General features: G+C 46.4%; 2 protein-coding genes and 1 long non-coding RNA gene across 6 annotated transcripts; 2 read left to right on the forward strand and 1 right to left on the reverse strand.

Annotated features, from left to right (window-relative positions):
- Window positions 1-465: 465 nt before the first annotated feature.
- On the forward strand, window positions 466-7192 carry entpd2b (ectonucleoside triphosphate diphosphohydrolase 2b). Of its 2 annotated transcripts, XM_076988914.1 has the most exons (10): window positions 474-988; window positions 2267-2481; window positions 3177-3294; window positions 4353-4503; window positions 4577-4736; window positions 5024-5251; window positions 5512-5781; window positions 6251-6370; window positions 6487-6621; window positions 6811-7188. In XM_076988914.1, exons 2-10 carry the CDS (start codon window positions 2365-2367, stop codon window positions 7009-7011), a joined length of 1500 nt encoding a protein of 499 aa, XP_076845029.1. In that variant the 5' UTR covers window positions 474-988; window positions 2267-2364; the 3' UTR covers window positions 7012-7188. The 2 variants fall into 2 exon arrangements, with proteins under 2 accessions (XP_076845030.1, XP_076845029.1); XM_076988915.1 differs by having other exon boundaries at window positions 466-2481; window positions 6487-6541; window positions 6811-7192.
- A 411-nt stretch (window positions 7193-7603) lies between these two features.
- LOC143490273 (SWI/SNF-related matrix-associated actin-dependent regulator of chromatin subfamily B member 1-A-like) lies at window positions 7604-14585 on the forward strand. Of its 3 annotated transcripts, none has more exons than XM_076988916.1 (9): window positions 7606-7778; window positions 8219-8330; window positions 8493-8622; window positions 8709-8846; window positions 10226-10353; window positions 10469-10635; window positions 10872-11062; window positions 13815-13946; window positions 14066-14585. In XM_076988916.1, the coding sequence occupies exons 1-9, from the start codon at window positions 7695-7697 to the stop codon at window positions 14103-14105; spliced, it is 1122 nt and encodes a 373-aa protein (XP_076845031.1). In that variant the 5' UTR covers window positions 7606-7694; the 3' UTR covers window positions 14106-14585. The 3 variants fall into 3 exon arrangements, with proteins under 3 accessions (XP_076845033.1, XP_076845031.1, XP_076845032.1); XM_076988917.1 differs by having other exon boundaries at window positions 8514-8622; XM_076988918.1 differs by lacking the exons at window positions 13815-13946; window positions 14066-14585 and adding an exon at window positions 13210-13802 and having other exon boundaries at window positions 7604-7778.
- A 2168-nt stretch (window positions 14586-16753) lies between these two features.
- LOC143490253 (uncharacterized) lies at window positions 16754-17357 on the reverse strand. Its single transcript, XR_013124910.1, has 2 exons — window positions 17033-17357; window positions 16754-16890 (listed from the first exon to the last, which is right to left on the reverse strand). It is a non-coding gene; the product is annotated as an uncharacterized LOC143490253 (long non-coding RNA).
- Between the last annotated feature and the right edge of the window lie 329 nt (window positions 17358-17686).

Consider the following 17686-nt stretch of genomic DNA (forward strand, 5'->3'; position numbering starts at 1 on the left):
GTGCACGAGAGGAGGGGAGGGGTGAGTGCATGAGAGGAGGGGAAAGTGTGCACGAGAGGAGGGGAGGGGCGTGCATGAGAGGAGGGGAGAGCGTGCACGAGAGGAGGGGAGAGCGTGCACGAGAGGAGAGGAGGGGCGTGCACGAGAGGCGGGCAGGGGAGTGCATGAGAGGAGGGGAAAGTGTGCACGAGTGGAGAGGAGGGGCGTGCACGAGAGGAGGTTAGGGGAGTGCACGAGAGGAGGGGAGGGGAGTGCACGAGAGGAGGGGAGAGCGTGCACGAGAGGAGGGGAGAGCGTGCACGAGAGGAGGGGAGGGGAGTGCACGAGAGGAGGGGAGAGCGTGCACGAGAGGAGGGGAGGGGCGGCACGAGAGGAGGGGAGGGGAGTGCACGAGAGGAGGGGAGAGCGTGCACGAGAGGAGGGGAGGGGCGGCACGAGAGGAGGTTTGGGCAGTGCATGAGAACAGGAATTCGAGTGCTGTACAAACTGAACAGCAACATCTAAAAGAACAACAACTGGAGGGGGGAAAGAAATCACCCCATTAGGCAGGAACACCTTTGCTACCCCCTCTCCCCAAGTGACTTAACTACAGGACAAGAACACTGGCCTCATTAACGAGACTCTGTCTGTGGACGAGCCTGCAGGAAGATTGAGCTGAGGTCTCTACCCCAGAAATAGACCAAGGGGGACAAAATGGCCCAGGCATAGAATGGCAATGGCACTGCTACAAATGTGTCTTTGTCACTTTGTGTTTTTCACCACAGGCAATGGGAGTCAAGAAAGCTGAAAGAGGCAGGCAGGGATGTAAAGTAGTCTGCTGACACACACACACACACACACACACACACACACACACACACACACACACACACACTAAGGTTGCCAGGGTGCCAAATAAGAGTGCCAGTGCATGGATGTATCAAGGTAAAGAAGGCGGGTTTATGTCTCCTTGTGATTACTGTTAAGCAGAAGATGTTGTGTTAAAACTGTGAGTATGCTGTGTTAAAGCTGTGAGTATACTGTGTTAAAGATGTGTGTATGCTGTGTTAAAGCTGTGAGTATGTTGTGTTAAAACTGTGAGTATGCTGTGTTAAAGCTGTGAGTATACTGTGTTACAGATGTGAGGATGTTGTGTTAAAACTGTGAGTATGTTGTGTTAAAGCCTTGAGTATACTGTGTTAAAGCTGTGAGGATATTGTGTTAAAGCCGTGAGTATACTGTGTTAAATATGTGAGTATGTTGTGTTAAACCTGTGAGTATACTGTGTTAAAGCTGTGAGTATACTGTGTTACAGCTGTGAGTATACTGTGTTAAAGATGTGAGGATGTTGTGTTAAAGCTGTGAGTATACTGTGTAAAACTGTGAGGATGTTGTGTTAAAACTGTGAGTATGCTGTTTTAAAGTCTGAGTCTAGTCTAACTTTACCATCCTTCGGAAATAATAAGAAATCAAAGTTGGCCCATACCTTGTTCAAATCAAACACATTTTATTTGTAAAAAGCTCCGCTGTATTCAGAACAGTGGCAAGAATTGTAAGGACTGATCCTAGCACAGGTTCACGGTCTTATTTTTCAGTATGTTAAAACAAAACCTTGCTTTAATACATGGATGGTGGTATGACTTTTATAACAGGAATTAAGCTATGTATATGAGTTTGTGAACGGGGTGTATACAGGGCCGGAGTGGGACACTTTTTCAGCCCGGGAGTTTCATGCCCAAATCCGGCCCAAAATTATTTTCCCCTCCCAATCGGCCCAAACTAGAGACTGACATGAGCCGGCCCATCGGGAATCCTCCCGAATCTCCCGATTAGCCACTCCGGCTCTGGGTGTATATGATCTTGAGACATTAACTTGCAAAGTGCAAGCGAACCAGAGTCAAGCAGCTGATTACGACATGATCATTTTCCCGCAGGGACGTGTGTTCAGAGCGTGCAGTGCGCATGCGCACACAGTCAGAGGGTATCCGAGCAACGGCGTCCTTAGATCGCTTCTCAGAGTAGCCAAGAACACTGAAATTTAGATGCAAATCATCTATAATCCAACCATATATGTTGTGCATATCTAATTAAAAGTAATGTAAAGACAAGACACTGACTGATGATGACTTTAATTCTTAATGGCCCCGTGTTTTTTTGGTTCTTGTAATACCCCTGATCTCACACTCTTATCGAGCCCTGTGGAAACCTCGTATGTATTTGAAGTATTTAATGTTTACACTGACTGGGCGGTTTTGTGTGATTTCTTTTGCATAACCCGACTGCCTAGAGACAACAAAGACGGGGAGGTAGTTCGTCTTGCATCACTAAGTACAGATCGCCATTAAAACTGAAGTTACAGGCGCATCGCTCCGTCGCGCGAGGAGAATGGACCCGTCGCGCGCTCAGATCCTTGCCGCGAGTTCACTTTTGCTTTTCGGCACTATTGCTGTGATCTTACTGACTATACCCACTGTGGAGATACAGGAGACTCCTGCATATATGGTAAACCTCGTATATCCCTTTTCTCTTTGATGGATATTGTCATTTAGAAAGATCTGTTTAAATAATAAATGTATAAAATAACTACAAAGAATTGTAGAGGATTGGAGTTTTTTTCTTTCGGTCATCGTTGTGCATGTTCCTGTGACTCTTAAAATTCTCCTAAAGTGTCTTTGTAGTTAGAGACATAACATATGCTTCCTCTGGTATTTCCTCTAACAAAACGAACGAACTGTAAGCTTGTAACCGAGCGTGCCAGTGGAGCAGGCAGTGCCCATATCCTGCCCCCCCCCCAACACACACACACACACACACACACACACACACACACACACACACACACACACACACACACACACACACACACACACACACACACACACTTTATCTACCCCACCCTTTAGATAAGTAATCAGCCACAACCACAGAGATGTGGATGACACAAAGGTAAAACACCACACGTTTCGGTTGTTAGCCTACTAACTAATTTGGCTCTCACACACAAGTCGTGTAAACCACAGTGTGGGAAGCACACTAATGCAGCAGTTTGCATTCGTGTGAAGATGGAGATGACTGTGGTTCTGGAGAGACTTGGAACTTGTTGAGATCCCAGATACGTGCAAACTCATCAAGAAGAATCCGAGCCGGATGTTGACGGTTCTGTGTGTGTGTGTGTGTGTGTGTGCGTGCTTCCGCAGTACGGGATAGTGCTGGACGCAGGTTCCTCTCACACGGCCATGTACACGTACAGATGGCCGGCAGACAAGGAGAATGGCACAGGCGTGGTTACCCAGCACAGCGAGTGCCATGTCAAAGGTCACGGCGCATGTAGTATTCTCCCTACGAGCAGGAAACATCTCACTACATATTTTACTTCACACAAACTATTGAAACTGGCTGCATGATCTTTTTGGCTTCGTTTTCAATTATTCATGCCTTAATTTGACTTTAATTTGTTATCTTTTCTGTTTAAGTCAATTTTTAAAATATAATTTTTATTTTTATATTTTCCTGAATTGCCTTGTGCTTGCCTTGTCTTGAAGCTTATAGCACTAAACATGCAGAGGAGACTCTCGGTACTGATGCTAATCTGCTGTTCACACCTTTCCATTCTCTCCATCTCTGCCTTCTGTTCAGGTGTACAGAATAGAACCATCAAAGTCAGTGCGCTTAGAGAAGTGGTCCCAATTAAAGCACACAGCCATTTTCTTTCTCCTCTTTAACTCTTTTGTTTTATCTCTCCATCTTTCTATAGATGCATACTGATCTTTCTTCTTCTACTGGTGTTACTATTCCAGAGGCAAGATTCCTGAGGAGGTTAAGGCACAGTTGCCTGCACCATGTAACCTCTTCCTTGTAGTGGGTAACCTCTTCCATGGGGGGCCATGGCTCAAACACTGTCTGGCCGAGTGCTCTGTGTGCCCCAGTACGAGTCTGTGAGCAAGACTCCTAGCACTACAATTGCTTACATCTGTAACATGTTTAACATTGTAAGTCACTCTAGATAAGAGTATCAAATGTAAAAATAAAAAAAAAGAATAAATCAACAAGGACACAATGCTGCAAAAAAATGGAGCCTTTTGTCCTTAGTGTGTTTATCAGTCAAAAGCCAGTACATGCTGTATAAAGATTCAATTACTGACCTGAAACTTTTCTACTGCCAGCTCTCTATGGAACACTTAATTTCATTCCTTCACGACTCTGTCATTGCTCAGAAACCTATTTCGCAACTCCTTGAAGTGTCATACTGCAGATTCCCAAACACATAGCTGTATTTCATAATGGCTCTTTTTTTGTGTGTAAAGTTTGAAGGAAATCGTGGTATTGGTGTGCGTGGTATTGGTGAGCTCTCAAGGTTGTGTCATCCTCTGCAGGAGGAGGCATCTCTAGCTACGCCGGCCAGCAGGGGGCAGCAGGCCGTAGTCTGGAGGCGTGTCTGAATCAGGCCATGAGGGATATTCCGCAGTCACGACATCAACTCACTCCTGTGTACCTGGGAGCTACTGCTGGCATGAGACTTCTGAAGTGTGTGTGTGTGTGTGTGTGTGTGTGTGTGTGTGTTTATCTCTGTTAACGGCCCTTTTAATTCTATTTTTAGCATGACAAGCCCTGAGAGGTCAAGCCAGGTGCTTGAAGAAGTGACACAAACAATCCGATCATTCCCGTTCGGCTTCCAAGGCGCAGCTATTTTGAGCGGGAAAGAGGAGGGGGCGTATGGCTGGGTGACTGTGAACTATCTTCTAGAAAACTTTATCAAGGTCTCTGACTGGGCCCTGTTCACTTGATCCCTGTTTTTGAGAATATTTGAGTTTATTCTTCATTTTATTTCACTAGAGACCTAACAGTAATTACATATCATAACACCTATTTCCCCATAAACTATTAATCATGCAGCTTGCCGCAACGTCTGACTTCAGATCCAAACAACCCGTCTATTAATAGTATATCTGTCCAAATATTGAGATGTTCATCATCTTTTGTCAAATGTGTATTTAGAGCCCTCTAGTGGTCATTTCAGGAGTTCACATGCCTCTTTACCCTACAGTACGGCTTTATAGGCCAGTGGTTAAACCCAGGCAGGCAGACTGTCGGTGCTCTGGACTTGGGAGGCGCGTCCACTCAAATCACGTTTGCGACCCAGGAGGAGGTGGAAGACGAGGATGATCACATGACTTTGCGTCTCTATGGCCAAGACTATTCTCTGTATACACACAGCTACCTCTGTTACGGCAAAGCCGAAGTCCTGCGGAGACTTCTAGCCCATCTGCTCACGGTACGAAGCCTTTAGAGTTTCAGTTCGGGATAAACCGTTCCTCATAGCCCATAACAATAATCTTTTCCTTTTTTAAGATAAAAAAAAAAGCTCTCTGTGTCTGTGATCAATGTGTTGAGAAACAAGTGTCCATATGACACGTGGCACTGATTACATATCTGTTACATATCAAAACATGTTACATATCACTGTTACATTTCAAAACATGTTACATATCACTGTTACATTTCAAAACATGTGCTATCACTTATTCCCCAAAGACACAGGGGAGCACAGGTATGGTCTATCACCCCTGTTATCCATCTGATTACAACGAGACGGTGACCCTGGATCAGGTGTTCGACTCACCCTGCACCCAGGCTCTCCAGCCCACGGCGTACCACCCCCAGGCTTCTGTGAGCCTGCAGGGTCAGGGGCACTACCAGTACTGTCTGGGGAACGTGTCCCAGATCTTCTCCTTCCAGGAATGTCCATTTTCCCAGTGCTCCTTCGACAGAGTATTCCAGCCCAACATCAGTGGAAACTTCATGGTAAGTGAGTGTGAAGAGAATAAACTAGAACTTGGTTAGCCGCTACATGTGGCTCTAGACCGCACAGGGCTTGTGTATCAAATGTAACTTAAACTCTGAGTTGGTGTAAGTGCGGTGTATCTAGGGTGTAAGTGCGGTGTAGGTTGGGTGTAACTGCGATGTATCTCGGGTATAAGTGCGGTGTATCTCGGGTATAAGTGCAGCGTATCCCGGGTGTAAGTGCGGTGTATTTTGAGTGTAAGTGCGGTGTATCTTGGGTGTAAGTGCGGTGTATCTCGGGTATAAGTGCGGTGTATCTCGGGTATAAGTGCGGCGTATCTCGGGTGTAAGTGCGGTGTATCTCGGGTGTAAGTGCGGTGTATCTTGGGTGTAAGTGCGGTGTATCTCGGGTGTAAGTGCGGTGTATTTTGAGTGTAAGTGCGGTGTATCTGGGGAACTTGGTGAGATCTTTTACCCATTGCCTTTTCAGGCCTTCTCTGCATTCTTCTTTACACACAGTTTTCTGGAGAAGAACACAGGCAATAGTATCAGCACCCCAGATCAACTCCTCCAGGCTGCTCTGACTGTCTGCAGCATGACCATTGAGGAGGTATCAGTGTGCGTGTGTGTCTTTGGGTTGAGGGTTTAGGTGCATGAGAGATAATAACATTCATCACTCTTAATAATATTCCAACAAACCTTCATGAATGTGTTTGTTTATGTCAGATGTCCAAATCCTTTTTGGATCAGAGGTCGTTCTTGAAGGACTACTGTGCATCAGGTGTGTACATGCAGGTCCTGATGCTAAGAGGCTACCACTTTAATGCACACTCCTTCCCCAGAGTTGCCTTTCAGAAAAAGGTGAGCTCAACAACAACTTAATCATCAGTTGCTGCATACAAAATGTTTTTCAATGAAATAACCAATGATGTGCAGTTAATCTCAGATGCCCTACATAAAAATAATGTAGCATACGTACTGCTCTGCCTGCCTGTCTCTCTCTCTCTCTCTCTCTCTCTCTCTCTCTCTCTCACACTCTCTCTCTCTCAGATCGGGGATGCCTCTGTAGGCTGGGCGCTGGGATACATGCTGGCTGTAAGCACACTGTTGCCTGGGGAGAGTGTGGTGCTGAGGAAGGCCTTGCTCCCTGGAGCCTGGCTCTGTCTTCTGCTTCTCCTCGTGCTCCTCATCGCCAGCGTGCTTATCTTCATGGCTCTCAACGTCTGCCGCCGGAAAAATTGTAATGGCTGAAGATGCCCAGTAGGGGGCAGAAAAGGACCGAGTTTGTAGTTAATAACTATAGAATATTTTAAGATTAATTCTTTAGGACTATTGTCTTATAATAAATAGCGGAGTTAGAAATAACGTTGCTGTTTAAGAGGTTAAACTGAATGGTGCACTTGCATAAGTACCATACAGTATAAATAGTAACTTATATATATATATATATATATATATATATATATATATATATATATATATATATATATATATATATATTATACCCATGTGGCTGGTTTTAAGGCCGAATAGGAATATTACAAAGGTCTAAAACTGGTTAAACTGCGGTTATCAGTGGTTACACACTATTGTTATATTGTAAAGATTTTGCCATGTTTTTACTTGTTGCCAGTAAAGGTGCTATGGATAAATTAACATTTTTTATTAAACATTTAAGTGGAAGAAAAAAATAAAAAAAAACTTATCACTAAACAGTTTCAACTTGACTAGCATTCATTCAATAATAACAACAATTAACAAACAACTGCAACAATAATTTAAAATAATAATAACGATGATGATTTTCTCCTATTTATATAATTTTCTTTTCCCAGTTCCAGTTCACACGTGCTCCTCGAGGTCGCCTACACCCGCTTCCGCCCTACACGCTGCACGAGCGCGCATGCGCAATGTGACGCATTGTCTTTGCCAAGATGGCGTTGAGTAAAACATTCGGTCAAAAACCGATAAAATTTCAACTTGAACAAGATGGGGATTTTTACATGATCGGTTCAGAGGTGTGTATTAACTGCAAAAAAAAACCCGAATCCGTTGACAGCCGTGTGTCGGAAGCGGGCCGTCGCGTTTGTTAATTCAGACCTATGCGGACTCTTTGTTCTATGCTAGCTGGCTAGCCCGCTGGCTATTCCTTCACCGACGTTGCAGCCGTCGATACGTTCAGAGTAAATGATCGAATAGTCGCGTGAATAATCGAACCGAATAATCCTGCCCTCGGGGGTCCAGTGTGTTTATTGATATATCCGCTAAGCTAAGCTAACGTGCGCGAGCCAGGCCGCTCGAGCCGGTGTTGGCGCTAACGTCGCTCGTGTCGGTGTGGTCTACACGAATAAAGAACATTTACCGCACATATATACGTTAATACTCCCGGTAGAGGCGTTAAAAGAACATCGTTTGGACATTTTTATTTAATTCTGCCCTTCGTAACCCCCCCACGTAGGTTGGAAACTATCTGCGCATGTTCAGAGGGTCGCTGTACAAGAGGTACCCGTCACTATGGCGACGGCTGGCGTCAGTGGAGGAGCGGAAGAAGATCGTTGCGTCATCGCACGGTAAGCGATTCGATTACGTCACCTTGCACGCGCGGTCCACTGACGAGACACACCTGGGTGACGTTCCGCCGCGGTCTCGTTCTGGCGCATGCGCGGTGCACGGATAGTGTTGTAGCTCTGCTTCTGGACAGCAGTTGTGTGCAGTGTTTTATTTTGTGGTAGATCACGGTTACACAACTTTAGCCACCAGTGTAACCCTGCTGAAGGCGTCTGAGTGCGAGGAGATTTTCGAAGGGAACGATGAGAAATACAAAGCGGTTTCTATCAGCACAGAACCGCCGGCCTACCTCAGGTGAGCCTAGGCACCCCCCACGTGCAGCTTGGCTGTTCTTTTCTTCTCGTCGAATCTCTCTGTCTCACTCTGCCTCTCTCCACCAGGGAACAAAAGGCAAAGAGGAACAGTCAGTGGGTGCCCACGCTCCCAAACAGTTCCCATCACCTGGACGCTGTTCCGTGCTCCACCACCATCAACCGTAACCGTATGGGGCGGGACAAGAAGAGGACCTTCCCCCTGTGGTGAGACGCTTCACCAGCTTTCCAACCACTTTTACTATTTCTCCTGGGCCAGTTTGAGCTTCCTGTTTTGTTTCTGTGGCCATATTCTCTAACTTGTAGTGTTAAAATGGCTACAGTAACAACACGGATGTAATGTCTGCTTTGTACTTGTGATAATTAACATTTACGCTTTGATCACCTCCATAAATGTTGACTAAGCCAGCCAAAAGTCTTTTTACATCAAACACTCTATTTACACTATTATTTACATCAAAGCTTCCATCGAACACTCATCCGAAACTCCATGAGAATGGTGAGGATGATCTGGTCTAGTGAACTTGAACAAGGCTGCGATCTCCGCAGATAAACTGTGTGCTTGTGGGACTGTAGGTACTGAAACACTGTTGTCAGAGTTAATGTAATGTCTGAGAGTTCCAAATTTCCAAATAATACATCACATCACACTTTACACAATAGGTTATTTTGTGAAGTCCTCTGTTACTCCTCTAATGATTCAGGTATTTCTAAACTGCAACATAAAATCATTAATATGTGTTGTTGCATGGCAGTGTTAGTATGATTAATTTACACTGCTGGTGTGTGTGTGTGCGCGTGTGTGTGTGTGTGTGTGTGTGTGTGTGTGTGTGTGTGTGTGTGTGTGTGTGTGTGTGTGTGTGTGTGTGTGTATACGTACGTGTGTGTATACGTACGTGTGTGTATACGTACGTGTGTGTATACGTATGTGTGTGTATACGTACGTGTGTGTGTGTGTGTGTGTTTGTGTGTGTGTGTGTATACGTGTTTGTGTGTGTGTGTGTGTACGTGTGTGTCAGAGGATTGTGTAACTCTCAGCCAGCTCCCGTCCTCCCTGCGAGGGTTGTTTTAGTCCAGCAGACTCAACAGCATGTCCACGTCCCGCAGCATGACCCCGTCTGTGTGCTGGGGTCCCGTCGGGTCCAGTGGTTTATCAGCAGTCAGCGCTTTTTGGCTCCCTGAGACTGCGGCCTGTTTACAGACACAGCTGTGTTTTAAAGATGACCCCCGCCTTCCCCTTTCCTCCCGCCGTGAGGACGACACGGAGGAGTCGGGTCCATTTTTAAAGACCTTAGTCGGCCTTTCTGCGTGTGGGCTGACGTGACTCTTTAATATGTAGGTTCAAAACCATGCTGTGAACGTTTGCTGCCAAATGTGCCCCCTCATGGGACACTGGCAATTTTAGCTATTTCAAAGTTCATTACTAGCACACTTCAAAAGGGCGTCTACTCTAAAGGGCGTGCTCTGAATGCTTGGTGTCGTTCCCCCTTTATTCTGATAAAAGGGTCGCGCTAACGTGCAGTGTCCATATGATGACTTGCATTTGAACTGTGCTTCGTTCTCACCAACTGTGTGCCCACTTGCAGTTTTGATGACCATGACCCAGCCGTGATCCACGAGAACGCCTCTCAGATGGAGGTCCTGGTTCCAATCCGATTGGACATGGAGATAGACGGTCAGAAACTTCGTGATGCCTTCACCTGGAATATGAATGGTAATAACAACATGAAATCCAGGGCATGCAGTCTAGTGTACCCTAAACGGTGGAGAAGTTGATCTACTGAAAGGTTTAATTGCTGATTCGTTGTTCCGTTTCTTCTTTGTTCCAGAGAAGCTGATGACTCCAGAGATGTTTGCGGAGATCCTGTGTGACGACCTGGACCTGAACCCTCTGACCTTCGTGCCTGCCATTGCGTCCGCCATCCGTCAGCAGATCGAGTCCTACCCGACCGACAGCATATTGGACGAGCAGACCGACCAGAGGGTCATCATCAAGGTGGGGTGTATCCATCTCCCCGTTACATCAGCGTGCCTGTCGGGGATGACGCCTTCATCTGCTCATCTTCACACCCCCCCCCCCCCCCCCCCCCCCCCCCCGGCCCATGTGTTTCTCTTGATTGGTTGTGAGGTTTTGTTTTAATGTAAGTTCGTCATAAAGTCCTAATTGTGTGGAGAAGTTTGTAGGTATTCCGAGCATGTTGTGTGAAGTGTTTCTGGTTTTGTTTTTGTCAGCTGAACATCCATGTGGGGAACATTTCCCTGGTGGACCAGTTTGAGTGGGACATGTCTGAGAAGGAGAACTCCCCGGAAACGTTTGCCCTCAAGCTGTGCTCTGAGCTGGGCCTCGGGGGCGAGTTCGTCACCACCATCGCCTATAGCATCCGAGGCCAGCTCAGCTGGCACCAGAGGACGTACGCCTTCAGGTGAGAGTCTCACACACACACACACACACACACACACACACACACACACACACACACACACACACACACACACACACAACAGAAGTTATTTTTATACAGATGATGTATGAACTTGGAGGGAGTTTTGACTCACAAAAAGTGAGCAAACACACACACACACCCCAACAGTTATTTTTATACAGATGATCTATGAACCTGGAGGGAGTTCTGACTCACAAAAAGTGAACAAACACACACACACACACACACACACACACACACACACACACTGCTCATGCTACTTCCAAGTCCAAACACAATGAAACACTTACTGGCCTCTTCTGGGCCTTGTGCTGTCAGCATGCACACAATTAGAGCAGGAAGCGGTTCTGTTGGAGCCGTCTCCAGAGGTCAGACCTATCTGACCTGTCTGCGGGCTGCCGGGCCCTCTGACGGGTCAGAGCCAGTCCGGCGTCCCGGGCCCTCCACAGGTGCCTTCCAGCTCTTCCTCACAGTCATTGTAGGTTAACTCGTTTGTTTGTTTCCAAGCAAGCTGCTGGTGGTTTATGTGTGTTGTCATCTCTGAGCCTTAGATACAAAGATGTCAAAAAAGAAAAGATAATTTGTCTGTCTCTGTCTTTTTTAAGCCCATAAATTATCAGTCATTTTGTGTCCGTGTGTGAATTGAATTATTTTTAGGGATCAGTTTCACCTAAAACGATTCATGCATTTTCCAAGAATGTTTTATTTGTACACTAGAGCACAGGATAACGTAAACTTTGTCAGGGCAGGCTTTTAGCGTTAAATATTTGAAGGTTAGGTATTTGGATGTGAGTTTGATGTGAGTGATGTTGTAAGTAGCCTGTCCTGTGATTTTTATCTGCGGTTTCATCGTCGTCTTGTCGTCTGTGCATGTCATGGTGCTTCTCATCTTGTTCGATGTGCTCGTTCGTCCAAAGCCATTGATCTTTGTTATGAGACGAGGATAAATACTTCAAGAGAAAAACACGTGCTTTCCTTTTTGTGCCGTGATGGAGCGTGTAAATAATCCCTCATTAATTATGCCGCACACAAAGAAGGTCCTGTTTATGTCCGTGGGTGAAGACCATTACTGCTGTGTTCACAATCTTCATTATCTGCAAGTGCTTCACCACAGCTGCTAGCTCGCATGCTAACCAGTCTGCTCTGACCCACGGTAACAGCGTGGTTGGGCAGTGCGTTTCCCCTCTCTCCATCCCTCTCTCCATCCCTCTCTCCATCCCTCTCTCCATCCCTCTCTCCACCCCTCCCTCCATCCCTCTCTCCATCCCTCTCTCCATCCCTCCCTCCACACACGTCTCCCACTGCACTGTCTGGGCATTTTTTTGTTCTGCCACTCCCACCGCATCGCCTTGCTCTGTCGCCGACCGGGGTCAGAGTTCAGAGTTCATGCGAAGTGCCTAGTTTTTCTGAAGCTTGAATTGCTGCTTGCCGGTTCCTGTAGATACGGGATAAAATCACACAAACGTATATTAAAGCATACACGTGGGGGCATGAGTTGGTTATGGGGATATTATGGAAATGTCACGTAATGTCTGTAGCATGCACACACCTGAGCAGCTGGTTATGCGTGGCGTACGGGGCAGTGTGGAGGTGTTGGGGGGCGGGTGGAGGTGTTGGGGCGGGTGGAGGTGTTGGGGCGGGTGGAGGTGTTGGGGCGGGTGGAGGTGTTGGGGCGGGTGGAGGTGTTGGGGCGGGTGGAGGTGTTGGGGCGGGTGGAGGTGTTGGGGCGGGTGGAGGTGTTGGGGCGGGTGGAGGTGTTGGGGGGCGGGTGGAGGTGTTGGGGGGCGGGGTGGAGGTGTTGGGGGGCGGGTGGAGGTGTTGGGGCGGGTGGAGGTGTTGGGGGGCGGGTGGAGGTGTTGGGGGGCGGGTGGAGGTGTTGGGGGGCGGGTGGAGGTGTTGGGGGGCGGGGTGGAGGTGTTGGGGGGCGGGTGGAGGTGTTGGGGGGCGGGTGGAGGTGTTGGGGGGCGGGTGGAGGTGTTGGGGCGGGTGGAGGTGTTGGGGGGCGGGTGGAGGTGTTGGGGGCGGCTGCTCCGGTGTGTTCATCCTCAGGTCTGCTTTAACTTCTCCATTTGCTTTTGCTTCGCTGTGATCTAATTGTTTGCTTCTCCCACTGTCTGTTCCAATAGGTCTGATTTCAGGTCAATATACTTCAAAATTTCTTGATCTCCTCTCCCTCCTTACCCACACGTATCACACCCACCTCCACCTCCATGTCACAGGAAGCTGAGTACCCTTGTCTTTTTCTTTTGAACTTTGAACTTTGCAGGGCTGAGTAGTGAAGGCCACCTGTGTTTACTGGGTAGAATAGATACCTCAGTGTGTTGGTTACACAGTGACACGAGGACAATCCACAACACCTAGAAACATAGAGCTTTGTGGAGCTAATAAGATCTGAAGTAACAGACAGTGGTTTCCTTTATATTATTGTGAATTGCATGTGATAAAATGGTAGGATTACTAAATGCTTCCCCCCCCACATTACATTTGTGCATGATACTGCAAGTTATTGTGTTTCTATATCAGCACTTTCAAAACAAAAATTACATACAGTAGCTATAGATTTTGAACTTGATGTTTAAACTGAAACAATAATTTAAAGATATCTCTCCAGATCACCCGTCACCACTATGCCATACAGATCATCAATAGAAATGACACCCGTGCCGTTACGGTGTCGTAGTGTAGCGTTTAACCACTGATTACCTGTTACTGTGATGTTATCTTGCTGTAGTGAGAACCCCTTGCCAACGGTAGAGATTGCCATTCGCAACACGGGCGATGCTGACCAGTGGTGCCCCCTGCTGGAGACACTGACCGATGCAGAGATGGAAAAGAAGATTAGAGACCAGGATAGAAATACAAGGTGAGCCACATGGACAGAAGGGCTTGTTGGGCTTGTTTTATTTAAACACTCCAGACTTTTTATTGTACAGATCACGTTTTAAGCATCCCTAACACTCAACATTGACTTTGTGTTCCCAGACGCATGCGGCGGCTAGCCAACACCGCCCCCGCCTGGTAGAAAAGGGGAAGTTCCGACGCCAATACTCAATAAGCTTAAGGCCTCCTATAGGATCTTCTCCTGGCTGGAACTGGCTGAGAAGCACCAGGTTCCACTCCACCAGCCCTCTGACCTCCAGCCGCCCCACAGCCTCGTCACACACGGCCCCGCAGACCCACACAGGTCTCCTCACAGTCCTGCCACCTGCACGGACATGCAAACGCTACTCTGGGGGCTTGTTGTACTGATCTTGGATCAGGTGTAAATGAAATGCTCACTGTAAACTGTTACTTCAGTCTGACTGTACAGAGACACTTGCCTGCCTATCTAGACCTGAACGTGTACCTTGTAGTTACACATAGTGACCCACTTTGCAGGAGAAGGAGCGTTTGTGAATTGATTGTGCATTTATTTCATAAAAGGTGCTAAGGCATAATGTGTACTTATCGTGCTGGGTTTTTGTTTGTTTGTTTTTTAAATAAAATAAACTATTGCTAATGACTGTTTTCTGATGTTTTTTTCTTTGTATTTGGGGAAAATTAAAATGTGTGTATTTGCAATACATGTTGCTCATTTACACTGAATTTAAAATGCATCAGTTGCTTCTGTTGTATGCTCCTGTAGTAATGGATAATGGGCAACTGTACATATGTGTGTGTGTGTGTGTGTGTGTGTGTGTGTGTGTGTGCAGTCCTTTACCCATAATGAGTTTTTGTTGCAGAATCTCCAGCATTCTACTTTCTTTTATACTGCGTAATCAAGCGTTTGACATTCAAACACCACTCAAACTTTCCACCAGGTCTTTTGAAATTGTAGATACTGTACTTTTATGTGAATGGAAGCTGGAAACACTTCACTCAAATCCCCGTTAACCACTGCATGTGCAAGATTACACTTTCCCATAATCCTCTGGCAGTATATCACAGCCTGTGTGATTAGTACCATAATGAGATATGAGAGACGTGAGACACTTTCAGATCTATTTGAGATTTTAAAGTCTGGTTTGGTTTAATTTATAATATGAAACATTACTGTGGTCTCATAAAAATAGTTTTGTATGTCATAGATTTTATATTTAGAGCGATCCATACGTCTCTAGACAGTGATGTTTAGTTTTGGCATAGTACATTGTAGGTGTACCTCTATGGAGGTGAAGAAGAACAGGCAGGTTTTTTATTAGAGCCTTGTTAATTATATCAGTTCAGCCATGTAGGAACCAAAGCCCTTTTATAACAGACAGGTCTCCTGGGCTCGTCTCTCAACACGAGTAGCCAAGAGTGTGTGTCACTACAGCAGGCTGGTGGGAGTGAAGCTGTCTTCCACCGAAGCAACAAGTCCAGATCAGCTGTCTGGTGTGTTTCTTGTTTCACTACAAGTCCACTGTGCTGTAGAACAGAGCCAGAACAATAAATTGCATTAGCGCACAGTTCCTTACTGACTGCATGCGGAGTATATACAAAGTGTTCATACGGAGAAAACTCAGCCGACTCATTTTCATGCTTTGATGGTTCCAACTTGAACAGTAATGTAATCAGGATGGGCCTTTTACACTGTTTTCATTGTGTTTTATAGCCTCTATTTCTTGTTTTCCTTATTGACATGTGGTGTTGCGTTTCTGAGGTTGGCTGAGGGAAAGAAACCAGCAGCCCAGTGCAGCAGTGTGCGCCATGACTAACACTGACCTCAGTCGAAAGGAACATAAAGGGGGGGGGGGGGGGGCAAGAGAGGGGGGCACAATGCCCCATAACTGCCCAGATGTGATCGGGCCGTCTGCTGTGCTCGTAGACACCCAAACCTGGATGTGGATGTCAATCACGCCGTTCTACGGTGAAACAAAGGTTGCTTTACAGAGACGGGTCTGTCTGGTCTGAAGTGCTGGGGAACTCCAGCAGACACAGGCTGCGAAAACGACCTCTTTGTATCCGTCTTTCATGTGCTTTGAATCATTTCTAGGTAATCTCACTTAAGATGTAGCTAAGGCACCTAAGACAGAGGCTGATCTGACTCAAGAAAGATGGAAAAGGAATCATCGCTCCCTTTTCTGAACACACCTGCGACGCATCAGAGCTGCACTGTAGCTAATGCACCACTGTAGATGTAATGTCATAAAGCAGAGGACATAATTCTAAACGTTTACATATGGTTGCAGCACCCTGGGGGAAAGTAAGAGAGAGAGAGAGAGAGCACACCAGGTTTCCAGAGACACAGGACTGAGATCCTTCATCTGCTGTGCAAGATAAAGCACTTCTAAAGTCCCAGGAGGAGGGACCACTTAATATTAGAAAAAGTTGATGTTTGAAACACAACATTCACTAGTGGTAATGCTAATTAGTGACTTAGCTATTTGCTTTGCCAGTTGTTGCTAGGGCAGCAATCGTGTTAGGAAACTCAAAGCAAAATAATTGATCTACACTCTCTGCATGTTAGAACATGGATGGATGTTAGTTAAATCAACGCACAGCAGTTATTCATCTGGAATGTTTGGACTTAATCATTTTTTCAACATAATCAGTAATAACATTTTCCTTTTTGTTTATAGCATGTCATACCTCTCAGTTTTCTATAAGTAAAAAAGGTCACAATGGCTGTTTCTCAATTCAGGGGCTGCAGCCTACGTAGACCGCGTAGACCGCAGCCCACGGTGGCCACACACTTCGAAGGCAGGGTAGGCTGCATCTCACGGCTGTTAAATGAGACAGTCTAGTCTTCGCAAGACGTATGTTTGCGTGACCACGCTCTGCCCCGTTTCATACGTTACATACGTGTTAGCGAGCTGTCCGACAAATATCACATCACCCACAAATGCCTAAAAGAAAATGCGTTGAACATGTATTCACGTTTGACGGGAAGTATAACTTTATAACAAAATTCAATGTATTTTTATAAACGTTACTTTTACGTTAATTTTACGTATAAACGTTTAGTAAATACTCAAAGCACATGTTTACCTGCAATATCATTAATAACTGGCATGTTATTTAGCATCTCATTGCAGTATAAATGTCCATATTTAAAAAATACCGACATTTAAAAACGAATTCTTCGGCCCGTACACTAGACTCCGCCTGTTTATTGTTCATAGAGCAATGAATCCTGGGATATGGTGGGACGCGAAGGATACTCAGATGCATCCTTCGTTTTCGGGGTTTTGAAGGCTACATTCGTCGGCCGCATAAGAAGGAGTCCACGAATTGGGACAGCCTCGTCGCGGCGCAGTGACGTAACCGGCCTACAAATGCGCACTTCGTGGGCTGCAGCCCCTGAATTGAGAAACAGCCAATGGCCTTCAGTTCTCAGAAGTGTCAAAATATCAATCTGTAATGATTACAAAGGTTTCATCATGCATGGAACAGTCCATACAACTTGGACAGACCACTGGGAGGCCCACACCACTGGATGGCCCACACCACTGGATGGCCCACACCACTGGAAGGCCCACACCACTGGATGGCCCACACCACTGGATGGCCCACACCACTGGGAGGCCCACACCACTGGAAGGCCCACACCACTGGGAGGCCCACACCACTGGATGGCCCACACCACTGGAAGGCCCACACCACTGGATGGCCCACACCACTGGGAGGCCCACACCACTGGGA

Source organism: Brachyhypopomus gauderio, unplaced genomic scaffold (assembly GCF_052324685.1).
Source record: "Brachyhypopomus gauderio isolate BG-103 unplaced genomic scaffold, BGAUD_0.2 sc64, whole genome shotgun sequence".
In the NCBI taxonomy this organism is placed as follows: Eukaryota; Metazoa; Chordata; class Actinopteri; order Gymnotiformes; family Hypopomidae; genus Brachyhypopomus; species Brachyhypopomus gauderio.

Bases quoted from the DNA above. Each gene is read 5' to 3' on its own strand.
- entpd2b (XM_076988914.1), top strand. From the start codon at position 2,365: ATGGACCCGTCGCGCGCTCAGATCCTTGCCGCGAGTTCACTTTTGCTT. The intron at 4,737-5,023 runs GTCTCTGACTGG...TTTACCCTACAG, and splicing joins TTCTAGAAAACTTTATCAAG to TACGGCTTTATAGGCCAGTG. The intron at 6,622-6,810 runs GTGAGCTCAACA...TCTCTCTCTCAG, and splicing joins GAGTTGCCTTTCAGAAAAAG to ATCGGGGATGCCTCTGTAGG.
- LOC143490273 (XM_076988916.1), top strand. From the start codon at position 7,695: ATGGCGTTGAGTAAAACATTCGGTCAAAAACCGATAAAATTTCAACTT. The intron at 8,847-10,225 runs GTGAGACGCTTC...GCCCACTTGCAG, and splicing joins AAGAGGACCTTCCCCCTGTG to TTTTGATGACCATGACCCAG. The intron at 10,636-10,871 runs GTGGGGTGTATC...TGTTTTTGTCAG, and splicing joins ACCAGAGGGTCATCATCAAG to CTGAACATCCATGTGGGGAA.